General features: G+C 41.9%; 1 protein-coding gene across 2 annotated transcripts; it reads left to right on the top strand.

Moving 5' to 3' along the window:
• Window positions 1-11,047: 11,047 nt before the first annotated feature.
• On the top strand, window positions 11,048-15,429 carry LOC143536707 (amino acid permease 6-like). 2 transcript variants are annotated; one of them, XM_077030642.1, is made up of 6 exons: window positions 11,048-11,518; window positions 11,587-11,820; window positions 12,158-12,251; window positions 12,346-12,560; window positions 12,654-12,796; window positions 14,728-15,429. In XM_077030642.1, the coding sequence occupies exons 1-6, from the start codon at window positions 11,425-11,427 to the stop codon at window positions 15,376-15,378; spliced, it is 1,431 nt and encodes a 476-aa protein (XP_076886757.1). In that variant the 5' UTR covers window positions 11,048-11,424; the 3' UTR covers window positions 15,379-15,429. The 2 variants fall into 2 exon arrangements, with proteins under 2 accessions (XP_076886757.1, XP_076886756.1); XM_077030641.1 differs by having other exon boundaries at window positions 12,648-12,796.
• The last annotated feature ends 9,681 nt before the right edge of the window (window positions 15,430-25,110 follow it).

Here is a 25,110-nt window from a genome sequence, read left to right as displayed (position 1 = left end):
TCCTGCACGCAGCCCTCCCCGCGAGGCTGGTTTGGAGCCTTCCAGGTCGCAGGAGAAGAGGCCTGTTGAAGAAGACGAGGAGGACGAGGGGGTTCAAGTTGAAGACTCCTTGGGAGACCGCGCCAGCCCTGCGATGCCGCAAGTGTTCGCAGCGCAGACTTCTGGTGGGGCTGGCGCTGACTTTCCTGCTTCATCCCCGCAGGTATGTATTGATTTGTTGGTCCGCTGCGCGTACCTCCATATAAGTATGTTTTATGACTTAGAACTTTTCTTGTGTTTTTGCAGGAAGGTGACCACGTTTACCGCCCGAGATGGAATATTAATGAAGAGAGTTCCTTTCAATCCATGGGCGTATGCGAGGACTTCTGGGCTCATGCCGTGCCTCCTACTGAAAGGAGGTATCAGGAGGGGCGCACCCGCGCGGACTTGCTGAACGACCATGTTTTCGCTGGGTCGGCTTTCTTCGCTGCTTCCCAAGAGCTTCGTCGTGATTATATTAAAGTACGCGACGCTCTTGTGGAAGCCCAGCAAGAGGCTAAGGTGGCCGCCTGGAACCTGTCTGATGCTCGCGCGCGAGCTGAGAAACTCCAGGCGGAGCTCAGTGAAAACCGAGCAAGTGCCAACACTGCATACATCAAGCGCGGGCATGAGCTTCAAGCTGCGCGGGAGAAGCAGCAGTTGGCGGAGGCCGAAGTTGCCAAGTACGCGCGCAGAGTGCGTGTCTTGGAACAGCAGGCCGAGGCGCGTGACCAAGCTATCGTCCAGAGTATCACTGAGAAATCATCACTGGAGAGCGAGGTTGCGCGCCTGAAAAGGGATTTGGCGGCCGCGCAGGCCGATAGAGATGAGGCCTTGGCGACGGCGGCGTCTAGCCAGGAAGCACTTGGTGCTGCGCAGGCGGAGAAAGAAAAAATTTTGGCGGCAGCAGCGTCTGATAAGGAGGAACTAAAAAAGACTAAGGAAACTGTTGAGTTATTAAACTCTCAGGTTCCTGCCCTCGAGACGTCTGTTGCTGGCCTCGCGCAGGATCGCCAATGGCTGGTGTCACAGGGCATGGCTCGCTGCGCTTTGGCGATGAAATATTCCGCCGAGTTTCAAGCCCTTGTGATGGACTGCAATGCCGCCGCGCGTTTGGTGGGCCGAGCTGAAGGGTTTACGGATGGGTATGAGTATGGCATGTTGAGGAAGAACCCATCCGAGTACCCTTACAAGAGCGATGCGGCCTGCGCGGACATGGCCGCGGTGGGGGAAAAGTATATGAATACTCCCATCCCCATCCTTATGCAGGTACCTTGATCTTAATGAGTTTTACTTGACTAACTTTTCTAAGTGTTTTGTACTCATTACTTTTCTAATGATTTACAGATAGCTGCGCTTGCTGACCAGCCCGACCTCGGCGCGCTAAAGAAGTTGCTTGATGATTGCGAGAGGGCTGGTGGCGATGATGGTGGCGCGGGAGATGTTGCCCCTGCCAGCGGCTCTGGCGCGGCGAAAGAATCTGCTCCTGACACCGTTTTGATCGAAGACTCCAATGAGGAGGAAGAACTTGACTATGGTCAGTTCGGGGATGAGGAGCAGACCGCGCCAGATGCTGCGGGAGATGATGAGGGTGATGAAGCGGCTGACGTCGACGTGGAGACTTGAGAAGCCCTTCATCAAATTTTGTATATTTATTTTTTATACTTGTAATTTGTAACTCATCATACTTGTAAATTTCGATCCAATGGAATGAAACTTGTTCTCTCCTTTTCATATCTTGCGCATTTCCATTCATCTCTTCATGTTTGGTTGTATAGATATAAGATATGTTTGCACGTTAAAATAAGAACAAGGTTGTAAGGAAATTATTCACTTAACCTCTGTTCTATTTTGTTTGTGGTTTTCGCAGTATCTTGCTCATGCTGACATGCGCGCTAACTTTTCGTTATTTCTTTTTCGCGCGTCGTTTTCGCGCGGTATGGAAGTATGAGTTTAGCCATTACATGTCAGCTTGTGTTACTCAGATATCCACTATGATTCCACGCGCGGCCTCGACCTGAGACCTTAACATGATATGGCATGTACTTTGCCTTAGTTGTGTTTAAGGATTTATGATCAGGCTGCGCGGGATGTAAGATGGATGTTTGTGAGTGTTTTGAGCTAAGGCTCTTTGTTTTGGGCTAAGGCCCTGACGTTTTTAGAGTTAAGACTCATTAACGTGTTTGAGCTAAGGCTCGTAAGTTTGGGCTAAGGCCCTGGCGTTTTAGAGTTAAGACTCGTTAACGTGTTTGAGCTAAGGCTCGCGCATATATGTTTTACTTCGCTTTATTTTGTTTTGAAGTCAATATAGTGTTGTCATATTGTTCCAATTTAATAAAGGAAGTGTGAAACATGTATGCAAAGGTAATAGAACAAATATTGAAAGATAGCGCGACAAATATTGAAAGATAGCGCGAATCATCATTCATGATGGCTTAAAAGCCTTGATTACAAATTTGAACTTTTTACATGAAGCATTTTCTAAGTTGTGCCGCGTTCCACGCGCGCGGTATCTTTTTTCCATTCAAATCTTTTAAAGTGTACGCGCCTTTCCCCAAATCTTCTGAAATTTGATAAGGTCCCTCCCAATTGGGGGACATTTTTCCTGGGGGTATTGCGCGACTAGCTTCATTGTTTCGAAGGACAAAATCATTTTTCTTGAAGTGGCACTCTTTAACGCGCTGATTATAATATTTTTCCAGCTTTTTCTTGTATCTGGCTTCATTAATGATAGCCGCTTCTCTGCGCCCTTCAAGCAAGTTAAGGTCCAATCTTCTTTCGCGCTCGTTATCAGTTTTGCTCATCATGAGTACTCTATGGGATGGGCATCCAATTTCTGCTGGGATCATAGCCTCTGTCCCATAGGTTAGGCTGAACGGGGATTCACCATTGCTAGTTTTGCTTAATGTCCTGTGCGCCCACAGGACATTAGGTAACTCTTCGACCCAAGAATGGGATTCTCCCTCCAACCTTTTCTTCATCCCATTTAGCAAACTTTGATTCGCGCGCTCCACTTGGCCATTCCCCTGAGGGTGGTAGACGGACGTGAAGATTTGGTTGATGTGCAATTCTTTGAGCCAGCTTGATATCTTCCTGTCAGTGAATTGTTTGCCATTGTCGCTCACAATTTCCATAGGAAGGCCAAAACGGCAAATGATGTGGCTCCAGATAAATTGCTTCATCGCCTCAGCTGTGATTTTTGCTAGTGGCTTGGCTTCAACCCATTTTGTGAAATAGTCTATCGCCACTACCAAAAATTTCACTCGCCCTTGCGCTTGCGGCAGGGGCCCCACAATATCAATGGCCCATTTGTGGAAAGGCCATGCGGAGGTGACTGGAATCAAGTTGTTCTTTGGACGCATGGTGTTTGGCGCGTAGCTCTGACATGCCTTGCATTTTTGGATTTCTTTTAGCGCATCCAAGTACATGCCTGGCCAATAGTAGCCTGAGCTCATCGCCTTGGCAACCACCATGCGCGGACCAGCGTGAATTCCACAGATTCCTTCATGAATCTCCCTAATCACATAGGTTGCTTCTTCAGCATCCAGGCATTTCATGAGCGGTCCAAGATAAGAGCGCCGATATAATGTACTATCAAGTAATTCATAGTTCTGTGCCTTGTGTCTTATCTTTCTCGCCTGTGCGCGATCATCCGGTAACTTCCCCTCCTTCAGGAATTCCATTATTGGAGTTATCCAGTATGAAGGAGTTGTATGAATTACAAGGACCGATTGCGTTTGCACTGACGGGCTGCTCATTATTTCCACCCTAACATCTTTGCCAAAGTGATCAAAATTAGTTGATGCCATTTTACTCAACGCGTCAGCGGACTTGTTTTCGCTGCGCGAGATGTGTATGATTCTGAAGAAGTCAAACTGCTCAACGAGCTTTTTTGCCTGCTCTAGATACAGAGGCATTGTGTTCTCCTTGGCGTCATATAGGCCGTTGACCTGAGCAGCTACCATGTAAGAATCAACATGCGCCTCTAGTCTTTTAACCCCAAACTTGCGCGCGATGCGCAGACCAGCCAGCAGGGCTTCATACTCAGCCTCATTGTTGGTACTCTTGAAGTCCAACCTGATAGCATAAGTATATTCATGATTATCAGGGTCCACCAGTTTGAGGCCTGCGCCGGACCCTTCGCTGTTGGAGGCTCCATCAGTGAATAGCCTCCAAACATCTTCTTCATCATTTGCTCGCGGAGGGTCTACCTCGCGCTGAGCTTCTTCAATCTTTCCCTCTGGGATTTCCGTGATGAAATCCGCCAAAACTTGACCCTTTATCGCTGGACGGGGCTTATAAGTGATCGTGTGTTCACCTAATTCCAGCGCCCACTTTGTCAGCCTTCCGGAGAGCGCGGGGCGTCGCAAGACTTGCTGGATGTTGTAACCAGTCAGAACTTCAATAGGATGACCATTGAAGTATCTATGGAGCTTGCGCGACGCGTGTGTTAGTGACAAAACTAACTTTTCCATGATGGAATAGCGCGTCTCAGGGTCTGTGAGCACCCGACTCACATAGTATATCGGCGTTTATATCCCCTTGCGATCCACCAATAATACTGCGCCGATCGCGCGGTCTCCAGCTGACAGGTACAATGTAAGGGTCTCGCCAGGAAGTGGAGCTGTGAGCGCTGGCAACTTTATGAGACATTCTTTTATCTCAGTGAAAGCTTGCTCAGCCTCAGGCGTCCACTTGAATTGGCTCTTCTTCAAACAGTTCCTCAAGGTGTTAACGAATGGAGTAGATTTGCTGGCGTGGTTCGCCAGGAACCTGTTGATTGACACCAATCTACCATTCAGCTTCTGAACCTCTTTCATGGTGGATGGTGAAGGCATGTCAAGGATGGCTTCCACCTTTTCCGGGTTCACCTTGAAACCATCCTTAGTGACCATTACACCAAGAAATTTCCCCTCTTCTGCGCCGAAAGTACATTTGCTCGGGTTGAGCTTCATGTTAACTTCCGTTAGGCGCTGAAAAGTTTCCTCGATGTCTTTGAGCATTTGTCTCTCCTCCCTGCTCTTGATCACCAAATCATCAACGTAGACTTCTAGATTTCTTCCGATTTGTTCACTGAAAACCGAATCCATAAGTCTCTGATAGGTTGCGCCCGCATTCTTTAAACCAAAGGGCATTTTTGTGTAACAAAAAACACCCTTGTCGGTTCTGAAGGCAGTCTTGTCTTCATCCTGTGGTGCCATTTGAATCTGGTGATAGCCTTTGTAGGCATCCAGGAAACATTTGAGCTTGAATGGCGCCACGGAGTCCACCTTTGCGTCGATGTTTGGGAGGGGGTAACAATCTTTCGGACATGCTTTGTTGAGGTCCTTGAAGTCAATACACATTCTCCATGACCCGTTGCTTTTCTTTACCATCACAGGATTGGCTACCCATGTCTGGTATCGAATCGGGCGGATGATGTTTGCGCGCAACAAGTCCTCCACTTGCTCATTCATGGCCTTCGCCTTTTCATCCCCCATGATTCTCTTTTTCTGTGCAATTGGCTCCACCGACTTAAACGTGTTAAGAGAATGTTGCGCCAAGTCTCGCGGGACCCCCGTCATATCGGAGTGTTGCCACGCGAAAACCGACGTGTATTTTGTGAGCAACTTTTTCATTCTCAATCTCGTTTCGTCTGAAATGGTAGCGCCAATTGTGACCGTTTGCTCTGGGAATTTTGGGTTTAAAATCCACTTCTCTGGCGCATTGTCAGCCATTGTAAGTTTCATTCTCCCTTCCCGCGGCGTGCTTGTCACTGCGCACAAATGATCGCGGTAAACAAATGCTACGCCTGTTGGTGTAGGGATCCCCAATGCGCCGTGCGCTGGCGACGGTACAGCATTAAATTGGGCAATCGTTCCCCTACCCAGGATCATATTGTGGCATGACGTGGTGGGCAAGACCAAGAAGTTGACAACTTCGGCTCGCTTGTGCTCATCATCCCCCATAGTTAGTTCAAACTGAATCTGGCCTAGGGGATGTATGATTTCATTTGAGACACCACAGATTGGTGCGTTCACAATTTCGAGCCGCGCTTGGTCTGCCGGGTCTAACTTTCTGAAACACTGCTCATACATAATGTCAGATTCGCTTCCAGTGTCCACCAGGACCTTTGACACTTCGTAATGAGCAATGTGTGTGGTAATGACGAGAGGACTGCTTATTGAAGGGCCTCCCCTGATTCTTGGGAAGATGACTTGCTGCTCGCGCCAATCTCCGTGGATTTGCGCGCTTCTCTTTCTTGACGTCTGCCCTTGTCGTCCCCCCTCAGCCACACAGATTCTTTTGTACTTCTTGCTGGCAGAGGCTCCTTCCGGTTGCTCATCTTCTATTCTTTGGTTTTTTACCAAGTGAGCCAGCCTGCCCGACTTTACATCCTTCTCGATCGCATCCTTTAAATGATGGCATGCGTCGGTGTTGTGGCCCGGGGACTTGTGAAATTCACAATATTTGCCACTGTTTTGCGGTCCCTTGTAGTGTAGTTGTTTGGGGGGCTTGAATTGGACATTCTCAGTACTTAACACCTGTGAAGGTGTTTTAGTGAGGGGCGTCCATATTCTTGGCAGAGGTCTGCTAGGATCTCTGCCGCCCTCCCTCTTGTCACCCTCCCCGCGATTACGAACTTCTTTTTGGGGCTGTGGTGAGGTTGGTTGCGCTTGTTTTTCCGCGGAAGAAAAACTTGTTGGCTGCAACCTGGACCATACAGAGCTCTGTTTGGCCCTCTTATCTTTGCTGCGCGGTGACTCTGCCTGATGCGCTCTTTCTCTTGCCCTATCTTGGGCAATCTGTTTCTCATTTCTCGCGAAAACTCGCGATGCCTCCATTAACTTGGCCCACGTGGTGGGCATACCATCTTTGCTTACAAGAGCCCGGCGGAGTTGGTCACTGCGCGCGCCTTGTATAAAGGCCACGCGCAGGAGCTGCTCAGTTATACCCCCGATTGCCAGGGATTCCTGATTGAAACGAGTGATGTAATCTTCAATCGTTTCATCATTCCTGCGTATGCAGTGCATGATGTCATCAGGATCGCGCGTGTGCCTGCGCTGCTGTACGAAGTGGGCTTGGAACTTTTCTAATAGTTCCTCGAACCCATCAATTTGCCCTGTCGGCAAGCTCTCGAACCATACCCGCGCTGCGCCCGTGAGGCAGCGAGCAAACATATGACACCATGTTGGCATCGTCCAGCTCTCTAGGTTTCCCGTGTTATAGAAACCTTGCAAAAAGTCATCTGGATCTGTTGTGCCATCATATTTGCCCAGACCACTTGGCATCTTTGTCTTGTGCTGGATGGGAGCCTGCGCGATGCGCGCAGTAAACTTTGAGTGTTTTACCAGGATGGCTGGTCTATAGGGCGTGGTTACGTCCACTTGCCATCTGATCGGTGGGCTGTACGGCATGTGCAGATCCAGATCTGCTCTGGCTCCAGGCGCCATGTTCACAGGCGCGCGAAGCTGTGAGCCTCCTGCATGAGTATCCCGTGTCTTCCTCATGCTATGCACTTCTTCATCACTGAACTCAGTGTGTGCAGTGTGAACAGAATGTCCCTCTTCCGGCGCGCGCGGCCTCTTTGTAGTCTGCTTATCAAAAGCTTGCCTTTGTGCTTGGTCGGCTAGCTTCTTCTGCTTGACCATGTCGTTGTACTTTTCAATCAGACGCCGCTGCTCGTTTATGAGCCATTCATTCGGATCATTTGCTTCATCTTCTGGACCCATTGGTCCTTTCAGCTTCGCGCCGGCCATATTTTGTAACGTGTGATCGTCTGGAGGAGTTTCAGTCTGGCCGTGAGGGGTTGTGACGAAGGGACGGTTGCTGGTGGTACGCGTAGAATCACGCGGAACCCTCAGAACCTGCTGTCCGTCGTTAACACCCTCACGTTCAATATCCTCCAGAGCTTGATCAACGTTACGAACTCCAGAAACCATGGTGATTGATTTTTTTGTAGATCTGGATGAGATCTGATTGCCGTTTGTAACAGTGGATGGCGCCAATGAAGAAACGTGGATCTACTCACTGGTAGCAGATCTACTTTCCTCGGGTATGATTAAACTGTTTCACCGATGGTTCCTCTGAATCCGTGTTCTTCCACCTACAAAATGAACAGCGCCGTTACTTACCCCTCAGAAAGGGACAGAGGGGTCCTCTTTGGGGTAACCCTCCGGCGTGAGAATCAGTATCTTTGTGGAGAAGATAATAAAGTGTGAGTCAGTGAATCTCAAGAGTATTGCTGAATCGCTGAATACTCTTGATTGTGTGACTGTGTGTTTTCTGTAACTGACTGTGAGTGAATATAATTCAATATGATTGAATGTGATATCACTGCTTGTAACTGTCAATGATTGAGTATGAATGAATGTGTCATCAAAGTGGAGTTGATGCTGTATTTATAGTGCTAGGGTTTCCACTGGTTGGGCTCAGCCTCGTTGGCCTCCTCCAATCGCACTGCGCCACGTGTCCTCTGGGACACCTGGCGCTTTCTCGTTGGTTGTAATCATGTGGTAGCACATGTGTCATGCTGAGTTGTCGACCTTTCATTTGGCAGCTGTCAACATCAGCATATTCTTACTCCTTAAAAAGATGCCTTCTGGAAGATTGTCTGACGTGCACAATCAAGGTTGCCCTGATCCTGATTTGGATAAGGACGAGGTTGATTATGTGTACGTGTGATATGCGCCCATCCTGAGGATGCGCGAAGTCTTCTTTTTATTCTCACGCGCAGATATTTCATGCGCAGGTGTGATATGCACGAGCGTGTGATATGCGCCGCGCGCTGGTGCGCCACGCGCATATGTGACGCGCGAGCATATGTGATGCGCAAGAGCATGTGATATGCGCCGCGCGCATATGTGATGCGCGAGCATATGATGCCTGAGCATGTTTTGTATGCGCCATGCGCCTGGGTTTTGGCTTTGTGCCTTCATAATGTCTTTATCTTGTGGGTTGACCCGCCTTGCTTGGTGTTGAGGCGGGTACATACCTCTTCATATTACTTTTCCCTTGTTCTTGTAGACAGAATTTAATATGCATTTTGCTACATAAGAATAGTTTGTGTAAGCATCAAGTTAATTGCCAACATCCCTTGGTCTTGTACTTGTTGCAAAGTGAGTGTAGTTGTCGCATGTAGACTAGCTTAGCCTAACGTATGTACTTATTATTTCTCATGTTACATTAGAATGCCAAATTGCCAATAAGCCCCCGAAATTTTTCTTACATAGAACCTTAGCTCGTTCTTTAACACATTATGGCGAAACGTTAATTCTCATTTTCTCTTTTTCCTCAAGAATTATAGCATAAACAAAAGTCCTTAAATTATTCATTGAGGGTTCTTCCTGGCCACATTACGTCATAGTCGTTGGTCTTCTTTGCTGATATTTTTTTCATTTAAAACCATCTCTAATAACCTTTCATCACCAAGTTTAACCCAATGTTATGTGCATGGTGTTCCCCTTGGTTTAGAGAAGACGAACTATCATTATACATTAGGTCCAAATTATACATTCTTGGGCTTGAAGCTATGATTGTTTGGCTTCAAACCAAATCCCCTACAAAAGCAAACAAAGGTATTAATGCTTACTCTATGTATCCCTAGTTGGTATTAGAATAGGATGTTGTGTGAGTTTATGTGTCAAGATTTATCAAGTTTGGGCGAAATATAAATACAACAATGAAAAATATAAGAATCATTTATCTCCAATTGTTTGTCAAATATTGTTTTAAAGCTTCCAATATCCTTGAAATGTTTTTTTTTCCAAACAAATTTCATTAAAACACAGCCGAACTAGCCAGGAGAAAAGAAGTACATATGTTGCAAATTAAAAAGTAAAATTACACCAATTCTTCCGATTCAATGTATACTTTAATTCAAAGAAAGCCAAATGATTTCAGGTCCTCTATCATCTTACCAGTCGGGGTTTCTTTGTTGAAGAAGACCGCTTCATTCATCACCTCCCAAATGCCACAACACGATGTAAAGATGCTATCATGTAGTGATTTCTGTTTTTTTATTGCACAGTGTTGCCGTTTTTTGTAGTCTCATAAGATTTCGTCCTAAGAAATGTATATATTCGGGGTACCTTAGCCCAAGAACTGATAAATTGCCAAACATGAATTGCGATTGTCCATGTCGGGAGCAAGTTTTCTACGCTTTTATGAGTATCCCCACAAGTACAACATGTGGTGGCATGCATCAACTTTCGACTTGAACATTGCGTTGAGAAAGTGCAATCCAGGTTGGAAGCCTATCTATCATCGCCTTCCAAGTCAAAATGTCCAAGTTTTTGGGCACCCAACATTTCCCATTCATAACAAATGATGCATTTATACGAAATTGTCTTTTTATTATGTACTTTAACTAATGCTAGCTTAGAATATTGGTTATGCTGACTGAAAATCTGAAATCAGCTAAAATAAACTAATCAATCTCGTTTATTAATAGGAGATCTTTTATGTTGGTTATTTTTTAGCTATTAACTCGTTTCTTCAGTCTCTTATATATACATTCTCAACGGTTTATATATGAATCAGTCATTTAACTTATCAGTCTCTTATAAAAGGACCGAAAATAATTTTACTTAAGACTTCAAAAGTTGGCACCTACGAGATACCATAGCAAGTAGTAGTGTGCACGAAACCGAAAAAACCGAATTAGAAACTGACGGTTCAGTTTTGATTTTTAGTAAAAAACCGATTTGGTGAATTACTTTTTCGTTAAATCGTTTATGTTTTTATAAACTTGGAAACTTGTTTTATTTTTAATGTGGATCGGTTCTTAGCTCATTATATTCTTAGGCCAAAATGTATAAGTATTTTATTATTTTTTCTAAAAATTATTAGGCCTAATTTTATAATATTATGGGTCAAATTTCTTTCACCCGAAAATTATTAGCATGATTAGCAAAACCAAATTAAACCCAAATACCCAAAACTGAAAAAATATCAAAACCGAATGGTTTTGAAAAAGCAAAAAAACTAAAACATTTGGTTTTTAGTTCAGTTTTAGCACAAAACCGGACCGCTCAAACCCCTAATAGCAAGCATAGTCGATGATCCTTAGGTTATGCTTACGTAAGAGTTGGTACCAATGATCATGTCATTACTTCTTACAAAAGATACCTTTTCATTACCCGATTATTATTGTTGTCTAGAGGAGATGAGAAAGATGGTAACTGTTTTACAGGCAGCAGGAATGAATGTATGCAAAAATTCAAAAGGTGAATCAAACATGGGAAATAGGAAGCAACGCAATGGCTACCGCTGAAAATGGGTAGTTAAGATTTGACTATACAGTTCCACTTTCCACTGACTTACCATTTTTTATACCAAAATCTTGGCCCATCTCTCACTTTTTCTGCCCATAAAATCCCCTACTCCCCTCACTAACAACACACACCAGACAATACCAAACCGAAAATGGATGCACATTTTCACACATCGGCTCTTGAGGTTGCCAACCATGACGGCTTTCGCAAGAATCTTGATGACGATGGCCGTGAAAAACGAACGGGTAAACACTATCTTTTTTTGCTTGTTCATTTTTGTGTGGTCCATGAAATAAATGGTTAATGTTAATAGGGACTTTGGTGACTGCGAGTGCACATATCATTACGGCTGTGATAGGATCAGGAGTGCTGTCTTTGGCTTGGGCCATTGCACAACTTGGTTGGGTTGCTGGACCCGCGGCTCTTATGGCGTTCTCCTTCATTACTTACTTCACCTCCACTCTCCTTGCGGACGCCTATCGATCACCTGACCCCATTTCTGGCAAGCGTAACTACACTTACATGGATGTTGTTCGTGCTAATCTAGGTAAGTCTTAATTTCCAAACATCCTCCTCATATATATTTAAATTTAATGGGCATATTGGAGAATCTACAAGTAGTCTACAACAACTAACTTCCATAAACCGTCACATCAGCTTCAAATCATATTCTGAACTTCTTTAAAGAACACTCATGTTTTTTCAAAAGACGAACCTTGTTAAATATATTAATATAATATGTAATAGTATAAATGTTTATACGGACTTCACCTCTGCAAACTTCCTCCACAATGGTGGAGTCCGTTTTGGGGGGTTCGTCTGCTTTGTTCCATATCATCCGGATGGCTAAAATTTTCCACCGTTGCGGATGCTCTTAATATCAGGAGGGACGAAGGTGAATTTATGCGGAATAGCTCAATATGTAAATCTTGTGGGCGTCACGATCGGATATACCATCACTGCATCTATTAGCATGGTGTAAGTATATAACTAAATGCATAAATTAATTCTAGATAATGTTTTTATATATTGGATAGCATCTTTAATATATTGATGGTTGATTTAATTCAAGGGCTGTCAACAAATCCAACTGCTATCATTCGGAGGGGCATGCAGCAAGTTGTAAATCTTCAAACTATCCGTACATGATGATATTTGGCGCGATTCAGATAGTATTAAGCCAGATTCCTAATTTTCACAACCTCTCTTGGCTCTCTATATTGGCTGCTGTCATGTCTTTTGCTTACTCATCCATCGGTCTCGGCTTGTCCTTAGCTAAAGTGATTGGTAAGATTCATAACTAACATTATATCCGCCGTAAATTAATATCAATTAAAACCGCTATAACTCAATTAATCACAATAAAAACGATAGGTGGAGGTGGAGGTGATGTAAGGACGAGTCTAACCGGAGTAGAAGTGGGAGTAGACGTATCTGGAGAAGAGAAAGTATGGAGGAGTTTTCAAGCCATTGGTGATATTGCTTTCGCTTATGCGTTTTCTACTGTACTCGTTGAGATTCAGGTTAGTAGATCAAATTATAATAATTTGGCCAACACCAACTATGGAATTAATGTGTGAATACAATGAACATTACAAACAAAAATGCAATCACCTAATTTTAAATTAATTTTTCATAACACAATTATTTATTTTGATAGATTAACATTTAGTATCGTCTAACTAAATTAATAACGTTTAGTTTAGGTAACTATAACAGAAAACTTAACACATGTTTTGGAAGTATAATAAGTTGAATTATGTATACATGTTCGTTTCAAGTTTTGACATTATTATTAAAAATTTATATAAATTAATAATATGAATTTTTAATAAGTTGAATAGTATATATATTTACAAAATGTATAAATTCATATCCTTATTAGAACTATGATTTTTTATTTTTCTTCTGTAAAAGTTAATGTATAAATAATTATAAAAGAATCCATAATGTCAAATCTATACAAATAGTCACATAAGTGTCACATTAGATTCAAAATTTTTCTCAAAAACTATAATTTTCTTTCACAATACCAAACTTCCACAAATCCTATTAAAAATATAATATAACACACATATCATAAATGTGTGTGAGAGAGAGAGAAAGAGGGAGAGAGATGTGACACTAGGCCACGCTACTACCTCCTGTCTACACGCTTGAAGCCTCAAACCTTTCACAAACTTGAGCTCACTAACTTCCCCCATAACGCGCTCGTTTGCTACCCCCTCATTTGTTATCTGTCACATTAGACGGACGAGCATCCTCAAACCGATTTAGCACCTCACAAATGGCAATCACAAGATACAAACCCAACAATTAGTTACTAGTCATTACTTTAGGATCAGACATAATCTAAATCTAAACTATATAATAAATAAAAACTTCTCATACCATGCATGGCCTCTGTATTTCTTCTCATCATTATTCTTTCGCTATTCTCTCTTTTAAAATAAACCTCTCTCTTGATAGTTATTGCTTGTTTTTTAAGAAAATAGTAATTATTCTAGTTATATGTTGACATTTAGATATTTTGGGTTCTTATAAAATCGCTATTATATGTACTCTTTTTTCTTTCCTCCCACCTATTAGACCCACATAAAAAATTAAAATTTTATATATTGATCTCTTTATCTCGTGTAACACACAATTTGTAAGTTATTTTCGATAAATGTGAAAGACGACCCATCATTATCACGTGTGGTTATAAGTGTGAGGATAAAACCATCATACGAAAGTAGCCGCCAATGAGACTTATGTGCGAAGAAAGCCACCTATGCGTTTTTTTGAAGTTAGTGCCATCAAATCAAATCAAATCAAATCAAATCAAATCAAATCAAATCATGTGTTTTGACTCTCTTGACCGAACTATATATCCTCTTAGAAGATAGAAGACCATATAGTTTGCTATTTCTAGAAATGGGACTGGCATAAGCATATATATATTCGTTCTCTTTCTCCACATACTTTTGTTTTCTGCCATCCTTTTTTTCTTTGTATTTCCTCCTCCCTTCGTGCATTTAATCATTACTATGTGATACTAAATTTGTATATCATATGATATATAAAGAATTCCTAATATTCATGAAATTAATTAATACTCTTCCCGTCCCTTTGAAAGTGTTCACATTTCCATTTTAGTTTGTCCCATTACAAATGTCAACTTTCAAACTTTATTAATTAATTTACAAATTTACCCTTAAAATGCAATCATTCAAAGTTTTTTAAATTTGTTTTTTATATATGTCAAAGGCATTATAGTCATTTGTTAAGAAAAAAGTGCAATCATTCAAACTTTCTTAAATTTTGTGTTTTTCAAACCATGTCTCTTGTAGAGGAACGGAGGGAGTAATAGTAAAATAGATCACCAACCTCTTGAATTAAGTATATGCATGCATGTTTAAATTTTCATGATAGTGTTATGACTTATGACGTTAAATTGTTATTGAAATTGAAGGACACATTGAAATCATATCCACCAGAAAACAAGGTGATGAAGAAGGCATCGTTGGTGGGAGTCTCAACCACAACCGTATTTTACGTGCTTTGTGGATGCTTGGGCTATGCGGCATTTGGAAACGATGCACCAGGCAACTTCCTCACCGGATTTGGTTTTTACGAACCTTTTTGGCTTATCGACTTTGCCAATGTGTGCATCGCGATCCACCTCATTGGTGCATACCAAGTCTTCTGCCAACCCTTGTTTGGCTTCATTGAGATGAAATGTAGACAACAATGGCCCGACAGCAAGTTCATAACCGCCGAACATATCCTAAATGTTCCCTTTTATGGAGAATACTACGTTAACGTGTTTAGGTTGGTATGGAGAACAGCTTATGTGATCATGACAGCGGTTATAGCCATGATATTTCCATTCTTCAACAGCTTCTTAGGGTTGATAGGGGCTGGTTCCTTTTACCCGTTGACTGTGTACTTCCCGATAGAGATATACATTGCTCGGGCAAAGATTCAAAGATTTTCCTTCACATGGGTGTGGTTAAAGATACTAAGTTGGGTTTGCTTGATTATTTCTTTGGTCGCGGCGATTGGATCGGTTCAGGGATTGCTTATGGATGTCAAGAAATATAAACCCTTTAAGATGGACTAGCCAGTTTCATGGGAAATTGATGTAATAAAATTTTTTAGCAAGTTAATGTATTAGAACTTGTTGAAGATAATCAATTTCATACCACTCATTGCTGCGATACGTATGTGCAACACCCTCTTGACTTGTGATATATCCATTCTTAATTAATATTCTATTTTGGAATTACATATGCTAGGATCTTGATTATGCAAACACACACATAATCAAATGAAATGAACACGAGACACAAATCACTTATACATAATACATATTACACACTAATCACTTATTTACTTAACTTTGTTTATCAATCAACATCCGATTTCAATATCTTTTATGTTAGAATAGGATATAAAGAAATACATGCATCTTATCGCTTGGGGTTATAGTGAATTAAACTAAGTCCATCTTTTGTCTATACTTAATTAAATTGTTTTGCTAACCCGGCCAATTGATAATAAATTTGTTTTTTTAACGAAACTTCCCATGATACAAATCCAAATTTTTTTTTGAACAGTAAACTTTTATTAATATGTGGGATCCAACAAGTAGCTGGACCCAAGACCAAAACGAGCAATCAAGAAACAACCCACTAAAAAATGCAACAGACAAGACCAACAAACAGAAACTCAAACTAACAGTTGGATCAAAAGCAATCAAAGGCAATCAAAAGAGCACCAATTAGACCACTCTATAATACCCATCTTAGCTCGATGTTTGATCCACAAGAACGAGCTGACTTTAATATTATCCAACAGCCTGTCTGGCCCAAATGTTTCGCTTCTAAATATCTTTGCATTTCTGGCCTTCCATATCCACCAACATGTAGAGAGAATGATCACGTAAACCGTGTTTCTCCATTTTCAATTAGCTGCCCCTGCATACGGTAAGGACATAATCTGATTTAGTGAGCTACAATCAGTCAACCTTAGCCCAATCCACTGTTGGATACCGAACCACACTCTTCTAGCAATTTCACAATCAATAAAAAGGTGTTGTATGTCTTCATTAGATCTTCCACACAACTTGCACAACGCATCCGGTAATTGTATACCCCTTCTAATTAGTGATAACATAGTCGGGATTTTATTTGTAACAGCACGCCAAACGAATGCATTTACCTTTATTGGTACCCACTTCAACCAACGATGCACATAATTTGCTTCTCCGACCATATTAACTTCAATATCCTTTCGAAGCTCTTTAACCGAGAAAGAGTTGCAACCAGCTTCGGACCATGACCAGCCCCTGTCCTCGGATGATAGATTGACCAGATTCTGAATCCGACTCTAGCAGAGTTGAAGGAGCTGGTTTTCCATTGTGTTTAAGCCTCGTTTCCAAGCCCATCGCAGGTTGTTAACACCGTGAACAGGAACCAATCTATCTTCTATAGCACAAAATTTATTTGTCTCCAAATAATATAAAGATGGAAACATATTCTTAAGACTACCTTCCAAGCCCCAATGATCAAGCTAAAAGTATTGTGCATTTCCTCTTCCAAACCGTGGAATAAAATATCTCTCTATGTCAACCTATATTTCGGCTAGTTCAGCACTAACCTTCGAGATATTATTCCATACTCCCGGAATCGAAGCCTTTGAGGGGATTGATTTCCAGCTTCTGATGCCCCAATGGATTGCTGACACAACCCGGGCCCACAATCTATTCTTCTCTGTTCGGAACCGCCAATGCCACTTTGTGAGAAATGAAAGGTTCGCCACTCTTATACTTCTTAAACCACATCCTCCAAGGTCTTTTGGTGCTAGGATCTTGTCCCACGCAACCCACGCAATCTTTGGTTTATCTTGAGTATTTTTCCATAGGAACCATCTTCGAACCCGTTCCAATTTTTCTATCACAGCCATCGGAGCTTTAAAGATCGATAGAAAATAGGTCGGCAAACTTCCCAAAACGGCTTTACACAGAGTCAATCTACCGCCGAACGACAGCGAATTCGCCTTCCAATTTGTCAACCTAGCCTTTAATTTTTCAACTATTGGATCCCAACTCCTGATGAAATTCATATTCGAACCAACAGGAAGACCAAGATATGTATAAGGGAATTGGAGTCAAGGATGGCAGCCAAGTTTTCAACATCTATTTGATCGACCCCAACACCCAACACCAAACCATTTGGATCGACCCCAAATCCAAATGGTTCATCAAATCCTAGTTAAGAGCTCCAATACTTTGAGGTAATTGTTATGTTATGTTGAACTTGAATATGGGAGCTGTTGCTTGATCAAGAGCTGATCTCAATCAATAACACAAGAAAAGTTGATGCTGCAAATAAAAAACATACGAACACACCAAGATATTGACATGTGATTTTCTTTCTTTGATAAAAACAAACTGGAATAATAAGACATAAATTATATAGACCTTTTACAATTTGACTTCTAGCAGGATTAGGAACTAATTCGAATAACTCAAATAATTAAAAGAAAACCAATTTAATTTAATTATTATTTGACCTCCTCTAGCCTCCCCATGAGATCGAACCGAACCACCCTAAAATATTGCCTCGTTTAACACTCCATCTCGATATTTATTTCATTCATTCCCAAGCGAGTACAGAATTTCACAAGCTTCTCTTTTGGTAAACTCTTTGTGAACATATCAGCAGCTTGCTCCACCGTGTTAACATATTTAAAATCAATTCTCCATTTAACACTTCTCGCGAATAAAGTGATAATGAACTTCTATATGTTTCGTACGGGCATAAAACGTGGGATTCTTAGCCAACAATATTGAATACACATTATCCCTATACAAGGTTACCTTCTCGTTCTTACCTTGATTTAACTCGTTTAGAAACTGAACCAGCCACACGCACTCTTGAGTAGCCATAGTCGCAGCCTGATACTCCGCCTCGGTAGTCGAAATTGACACGGTAGGCTGCCTTTTGTTGCACCAAGTAACAACACTTGAACCAATCAAGAAAACATACCCGGTTCTACACCGTCTCGTGTCCAGATCTTTAGCATAATCGACATAGCAGAATCCGAATAATTCTATACTCGAGTCCCTCTTAAACTTAACATCGTAGCTCGGAGTCGACTTCGTATACCGCAATCACTAACCGAGCAGCTTCAAGGTGCGGTTTTCTTGGAGCTTGAATAAATATGCTAAGCACACCAACGACATACGCAATGTCGGGTCGTGTCAAGGTCAAATAAATAAGACTACCAATTATTTGCCTATACATGGTTACTTCTTCCAACTCATTTCCTTCTTTGGCTCGAAGAGACCCGTTTGATTTCATGGGTACCCATATCGGTTTGCAACTTTCCATACCGAATTTCATCAAAAGATTAAGGACATACCATTTTGGTGAAGTATAAACCCACCATTCTTGTACTCGAGCTCTAGGCCTAAAAAGTGTTCTAACTTTCCTAAGTCTTTCATGAAAAAACGAGTGCAAAGATTCGTTTTTAACTACTCCACCACGTAGACTAAATCACCGATTATAATTAAGTCGTCTACATAAACAATGATAACAGCAGTTTCGTCGCCTTCGGCTCGGACAAATACACTGGCATCGGCTATTGTAGGAACAAATCCATTAAGTTCTAAAAACTCACCTATTTTAACGAACCAGACCCGCGGTGACTATTTTAAATCGTAAATCGCTTTCTTTAACTGCCAAACATAATTAGGAACATTTTGACTTATAAAACCTCTCGGCTGATCCATATATATTACTCTATCCAAATCCCCGTACCGAAAAGCGTTATTCACGTCCATTTGCCATAAATCCCAACCTTTGCACGTGGTAATAGCTAAAATTACTCGAACCGAAACAAATTTAGCTACGGGACTAAACGTATCTTCATAATCAATCACGTACTCCTGTGAAAAACCATGTGCCACTAATCGAGCTTTATATCTTTCTATCGACCCATCGGCTCGTCTTTTAATTTTAAAAACCTACTTACACGAAATTGGTTTTACATCACCTAGCTTCGGAACAAGATGCCAAGTCTCGTTACCGACTAAAGCTTCTAACTCTTGCTTCATCACTTCCATCCACTTAGGATCCTGTAGGGCTTGTTCTACGGTTTCGATTTCACGTTTAGTTTCTCGACTAACAAGTAACGCGGCGTTTGCATATTTCGGGTTTAGTTTACTAACCCGTTCGGACCTTCGGACAACTGTGAACTTCCCTCGACGGTTGCCGTTCAGATTTTCAGACTGAGACCCGGACTAACCGGTTGACAACCTTGTACGCCAGGGGCTGATCCGTGGGCTGCTGTGTAAACATGCACTTTCTGTTTGATTTTTAACAGGTTGTATAATGGGTTCAACCTACTCTTCATTGTTTAACTCCACGGTAACATACTTTTCCACTTCTTATCTTAACTCTTGAGTGTCGGGTAACACTTCTTTACTTGAAAACCACCATGATAAATTTTCATCAAAAACTACATCTCGTGAAACATAAATTCTCCTGGTACTCGGTTCACAACAACACCATCCTTTCTTTTCGTTATTGTAACCAACAAAAATACATCTCGTTGCCTTTTTTCTCCAACTTGTGTATGAGATGCCCCGGGATGAACACCTAACACACGCATCCAAAGACCCGAAAATAAATAACATTCGGTCAGATTTTGAACATCTTCTCGTATGGTGACTCGTAGCCCATTCCTAGTTGTGGCAATCGATATCTTACGAACGCAGCGGTACTCATTGCTTCAGCCCAAAATCTCCTTAGTACATTCTTGTTGTGCATCATGCTTCCAATCATGTCGGTTAAGGTTCGGTTATTTCTCTCTAAAACTCAATTTTGCTCGGGAGTATTTGAACAAGTAAGTTGACGTCTAATCTTACTTTATTCTAAAAACAAAGAAAATTCTTTGGAAGTATACTCGCCTCCGTTATCGGACCTGAGGCACTCAATGTTTAGATTTTAGGGTTTAGGGTTTAGGGTTCAGGTTCCAACATAAATTCTTTGAAATGTTCAAACGCCTCGGCTTTCTCCTTCATGAAATATACCAACAAATATTTCGAATAATCGTCAATAAGTGATATCATAAAAATCATACCTTTGACCGTTGGTCGTTTTACCGGACCGAACACATCGGTATGAACGAGTTTGAGAGGGGCTTTGCTCTATAACTGGAGTTCTCAAATGTAACACCGTGAAAATTTTCGAGTTCAACGTATCAACTTTCCAAAAGTCTAAGAACTGAAATTGCCAAAATCCAAACTGGAGGGTTAAAAATAAAAATTTGGTTTTCCTGACCCATCGCGCTACCCGATGAGTCAGAAGAGACACCCATCGCGTACCGCGATGGGGTGTCTGACAATGTGTGACACGTGTACCACGTGGCACACGGTGGCACTATGTGCTGCCACGTGTCACCATGTGGCAACACTGCCGCCACGTGGAGCGGCGCCTGCCATGTGTCAACACGTGGCAGGTCTACGCTGTGAGTCAGCAGACCTATATCGCGGTACGCGATAGGTCTGCTGAGGGACCCATCGCGTACCACGATGGGAACCAAATTTTCGTCTATAAATAGTAGCCAAGGGGTGTTTACATTTCATACCCATCAATGAGTCGTACTCAATAGATAGATTAGCGCGTATTTATGTAAACACAATTGTCGCTTTGCATGGAGTACCGCTGTATATAATATCTAATCGAGATAGTCGCTTTACGTCACATTTCTGGAAAAGCTTTCAACAAGCTCTTGGTACGAAGTTGAACCTTAGCACCGCCTATCATCCGCAAACTGATGGGCAAAGCGAAAGGACTATTCAAACGTTGGAAGATATGCTCCGCGCTTGTGTGATCGACTTAGGTGGAAGTTGGGACGACCACTTACCCCTAATGGAATTCTCGTATAATAATAGTTATCACGCAAGTATTCAAACCGCACCATTCGAGGCGTTGTATGGTCGAAAGTGTAGGACGCCCGTGTGTTGGTCTGAAACCGGAAACAATCAATTGTCTGGACCCGAGATAGTCCAAGAAACCACCGACAAGATTCTCCAAATCCGAGAACGACTTAAGACGACACGTGATCGCCAAAAGAGTTACGCCGATGTCCGTCGTAAGCCGCTAGAATTTAATGTTGGTGATAAAGTATTATTGAAAGTCTCGCCTTGGAAGGGCGTAGTTCGCTTCGGTAAGAAAGGAAAGTTAAGTCCTCGATTCGTTGGACCTTTCGAGGTGCTTGAACGAATCGGCAATGTTGCATACTGTCTGCGACTGCCCGAGGAAATGCAAGGGATACATGATGTATTCCATGTTTCGAATCTGCGTAAATGTTTAATCAATGAATCGTTGGCTATGCCATCAAAAGACGTTGAAATAAATGAGAACTTAAAATTCGTAGAACGTCAATACAAATTGAAGATTCGAAAACAAAGACATTAAAAATAAGAATGTTGAAAATTGTGAAAGTTAAATGGGACTCGCGTAGAGGGCCCGAATATACTTGGGAACTCGAAACGGAAATGAGAAAGAAATACCCCCAACTATTCTTGTAAAGCAATCTCGAGGACGAGATTTGTTTCAAGGTGGGGAGGATGTAACACCGTGAAAATTTCGAGTTCAAAGTATCAACTTTCCAAAAGTCTAGGGACTGAAATTGCCAAAATCCAAAATGGAGGGTTAAAAATAAAAATCGCGATGAGTCAGAAGAGACACCCATCGCGTACCGCGATGGGGTGTCTGACAATGTGTGACACGTGTGCCACGTGACACACAGTGGCACTATGTGCAACCACGTGTCACCATGTGGCAACACTGCCGCCACGTGGAGCGGCGCCTGCCATGTGTCAACACGTGGCAGGTCTACGCTGTGAGTCAGCAGACCTATATCGCGGTACGCGATAGGTCTGCTGAGGGACCCATCGCGTACCACGATGGGAACCAAATTTTCGTCTATAAATAGTAGCCAAGGGGTGTTCACATTTCACATCCCAACTCAGCTCTCACATCTCTCTACTCTCTCACTAGAATACCTCGAAATTTGTACCTCATTTCCTCGATAAGCGTGCCTCGAATCTCTCGTTTGTGTACCATTGTTTCCTTAAGATTTGTACTACCCTCCACCCACATACCAAGACGGTGTTGTTGAAATGGCAATGAATCTCGATAAGCGTGTTGTCGAGAATTGAAGTTTGGCGTTATCGTTTGACGACCAAAGAGATCAAGCGGCGTTGGAGTGCTGCTCGAGTCCCTAGAGTTTCTATACGCCACTGAGGTTAGGCGTAATAATGAATTCAATATAATTCAATATTATATAAAGGCTTAGGCCCTAAGTTGAGGTTATGCTCGATACCTCGATTAAAGAAAAGAAAACATAACAAAGAAATGAATTAAAGAATGAGTATTGAATATTATGTTGCATATATATTCTTTGTTATGAAAATATTATTTAATGAATAAAGAGTATTCATAAATAATAAAAGAAAATGATTACGTTTCTTAGAGAAGAAGAAACGTCGGGTTTTTATTATAAACTAAAGGTTTATAAATTACTTTTAAACTAAAGATTTTCAAGTAAAAGAAAATGAACTAAAGGTTCATCGAGGATTGAGATAAGACTAAAGGTCTTAAGCCGGATCGTGTATCCGACTAACAAATATTTATACTCGTACTATAGGTGTGAGATAAAGAAAGGGAAAGACCCTTGGACGGTGAGTGAAGCCGATCCTAAAGAGGCAAGGTGAATACGCCCCCAAACTTTTAAACTTGTTTTCAAATGAGTCAAACTTGTTATATGAAATTGTTTACAAGGAACTATGTGTTCCTAAAACCGTTATAACTATGGGTATAAACCTAGCCCTCAGGCTGTGGTATGCGTATGTCTGGATCCTTACATAGGTGGTACTATGCGATGAATGGGCATGATCGCACCACCCTTGGTCGTAGGACGCTCTCCTGCAGGGAGTACGACCTTATGTGTATATTTACAAGTACTTGACTAAGTCGAACGCTGCGGTGTTTGCTGAGGTGACCTAGAGTAGAGGCTCTAGTTTATAATGTGTTATTTGACTTTGTTATTCCTAAGCCACGTTGGGCCGAGGCAGGCGTAGTCTCGAGGGGTAATAAAGTAAAAGAAGTTATTTTGCGTCAGCGTGTTCACCATCATTCGTTGCTGACGTATTTTATTACATTTTGCAGGTGAACAATGATAGAGCTTGGAATGACGAAGTACTATGATATCCGATGGCCCGGATTTATTTTGTAATAATTTAATATGGTGGTTTGTAAATATAAACAAGTAATAATTTTGTTAACTTAAACGGGTATTTTATAATCCCGTCTTTTATATATATAAGTTACATTTTCGATCCTTAAAGTTTTATAAGTCTTCCGCAAATAAACGTAACTCTGATTTATTTACAATATTGGTACCAACTGTTGGTTCACGCTCCTAGGCCTAAGACGGGGGTGTGACATCAAACAATTGCTTATGAGCCTTTCCGAACTAATAACCGCCACACACAACATCCGTTTTTACTTCGAGTTCGGGTATTCCCGCCACCAACTTCTTTTTCACGATTAATTGAAATTTATCGTACCCTACGTGGCTTAAACGTTGGTGCCACAAATATGCATTTAGATTCCTCTTAACCTTGTTCACATACGAAGTCCCGGCAGACAATACATAAACCGAGTATTTGTTTCTCCCTTGAATCATCGTTATGGATTTAGTTTCGAACTTATCGAAAATAATCACCTCGTTTGGCCCGAACAGAACATATCGTCCGGTTTCGGTAATTTGAGGAACCGAAAATAGATTCTTTTTCATGTCGGGAGCATGAAACATGTTTTTAAGAACCAAAGCACTTTCCTCGGAATCTGAATAGAGAACAACCTCACCCATGTGTTATGTCCTGTCGCATGTCATCGGCTATAACGACCACATGATTACCCTCGTACTTAATTGGGTTCTTTAACTGCTCCATTTCACCTGTTAGGTGATTCGAACAACCTGAATCTACAATCCAATCATTTAACGAATGTAAAGAGGGTTTTACTGTAGCCGTTAATGTATGAACTTCTTCAATTCCGACATAAGAGGCCTCGAAATCCCAAGTCCCTTCAGTTCGATTTTGCGTTGTCGCGGCATTTCCTTTTCCAGTTGCTCCCGATGTACAATACTTTGCGATGTGTCCTCCCATGCCACAATTATAACACTTGAAAGCTTTAAATGACAGACATTTACCCTGTTTATTACGGTTCCAATTGTTTCGACCATTACTTTCTGTTGGTTTCGTTCCTTGGGTTCATTCCCTATGTTCAAGTTGTTTGATCGATCCCATGGTTTCTTTTGTTGTAACCGTGGTTGGGTTTGACCTTTCCTTTTCCTTTGCTGCAAAACAACGCCTCGTTTTCTTGCATTAGAACAGCAGAGACCAACACGCCCACTATATGTTTGGCTAAGGAGTCCTGCCGGATAACAAATTTTCAAATTCCAAGAGTGACGATTGGGTCGCCCAACCCTGAATAGCAACGACAAACGACTGAAATTCTGGCCTCAACCCGTGAATAATAATCTGTTTCATCCTCGCGTCTCTGATCCTTGATTGCTAATCTAAATCGGCAATCTAGCGACAACGTGATTTCACTTTATGGAAGTACTTTGGAATCGGCATATCTTTCTGAGTAACCGAAAGCAACTCGTTTTCAAGAAGTTGTAATCGGGTGCCGTTTTTCTTCGTGAATAGTCGTTCAAGAATATCTCATGCTTGCTTCGGTGTTTCGTCTTCTTGAAAGTGATCTAACAT

This window comes from Bidens hawaiensis, unplaced genomic scaffold (assembly GCF_021521415.1).
Source record: "Bidens hawaiensis isolate Kalapana, Puna unplaced genomic scaffold, B.hawaiensis_p1.1 tig00010895_1, whole genome shotgun sequence".
Classification (NCBI taxonomy): domain Eukaryota; kingdom Viridiplantae; phylum Streptophyta; class Magnoliopsida; order Asterales; family Asteraceae; genus Bidens; species Bidens hawaiensis.
Note: the sequence above shows the minus strand (reverse complement) of the source record. Positions and strands in the feature narration are given on the sequence as shown.

Bases quoted from the DNA above. Each gene is read 5' to 3' on its own strand.
- LOC143536707 (XM_077030641.1), top strand. From the start codon at position 11,425: ATGGATGCACATTTTCACACATCGGCTCTTGAGGTTGCCAACCATGAC. The intron at 11,519-11,586 runs GTAAACACTATC...TAATGTTAATAG, and splicing joins TGGCCGTGAAAAACGAACGG to GGACTTTGGTGACTGCGAGT. The intron at 12,561-12,647 runs GTAAGATTCATA...TAAAAACGATAG, and splicing joins GTCCTTAGCTAAAGTGATTG to GTGGAGGTGGAGGTGATGTA.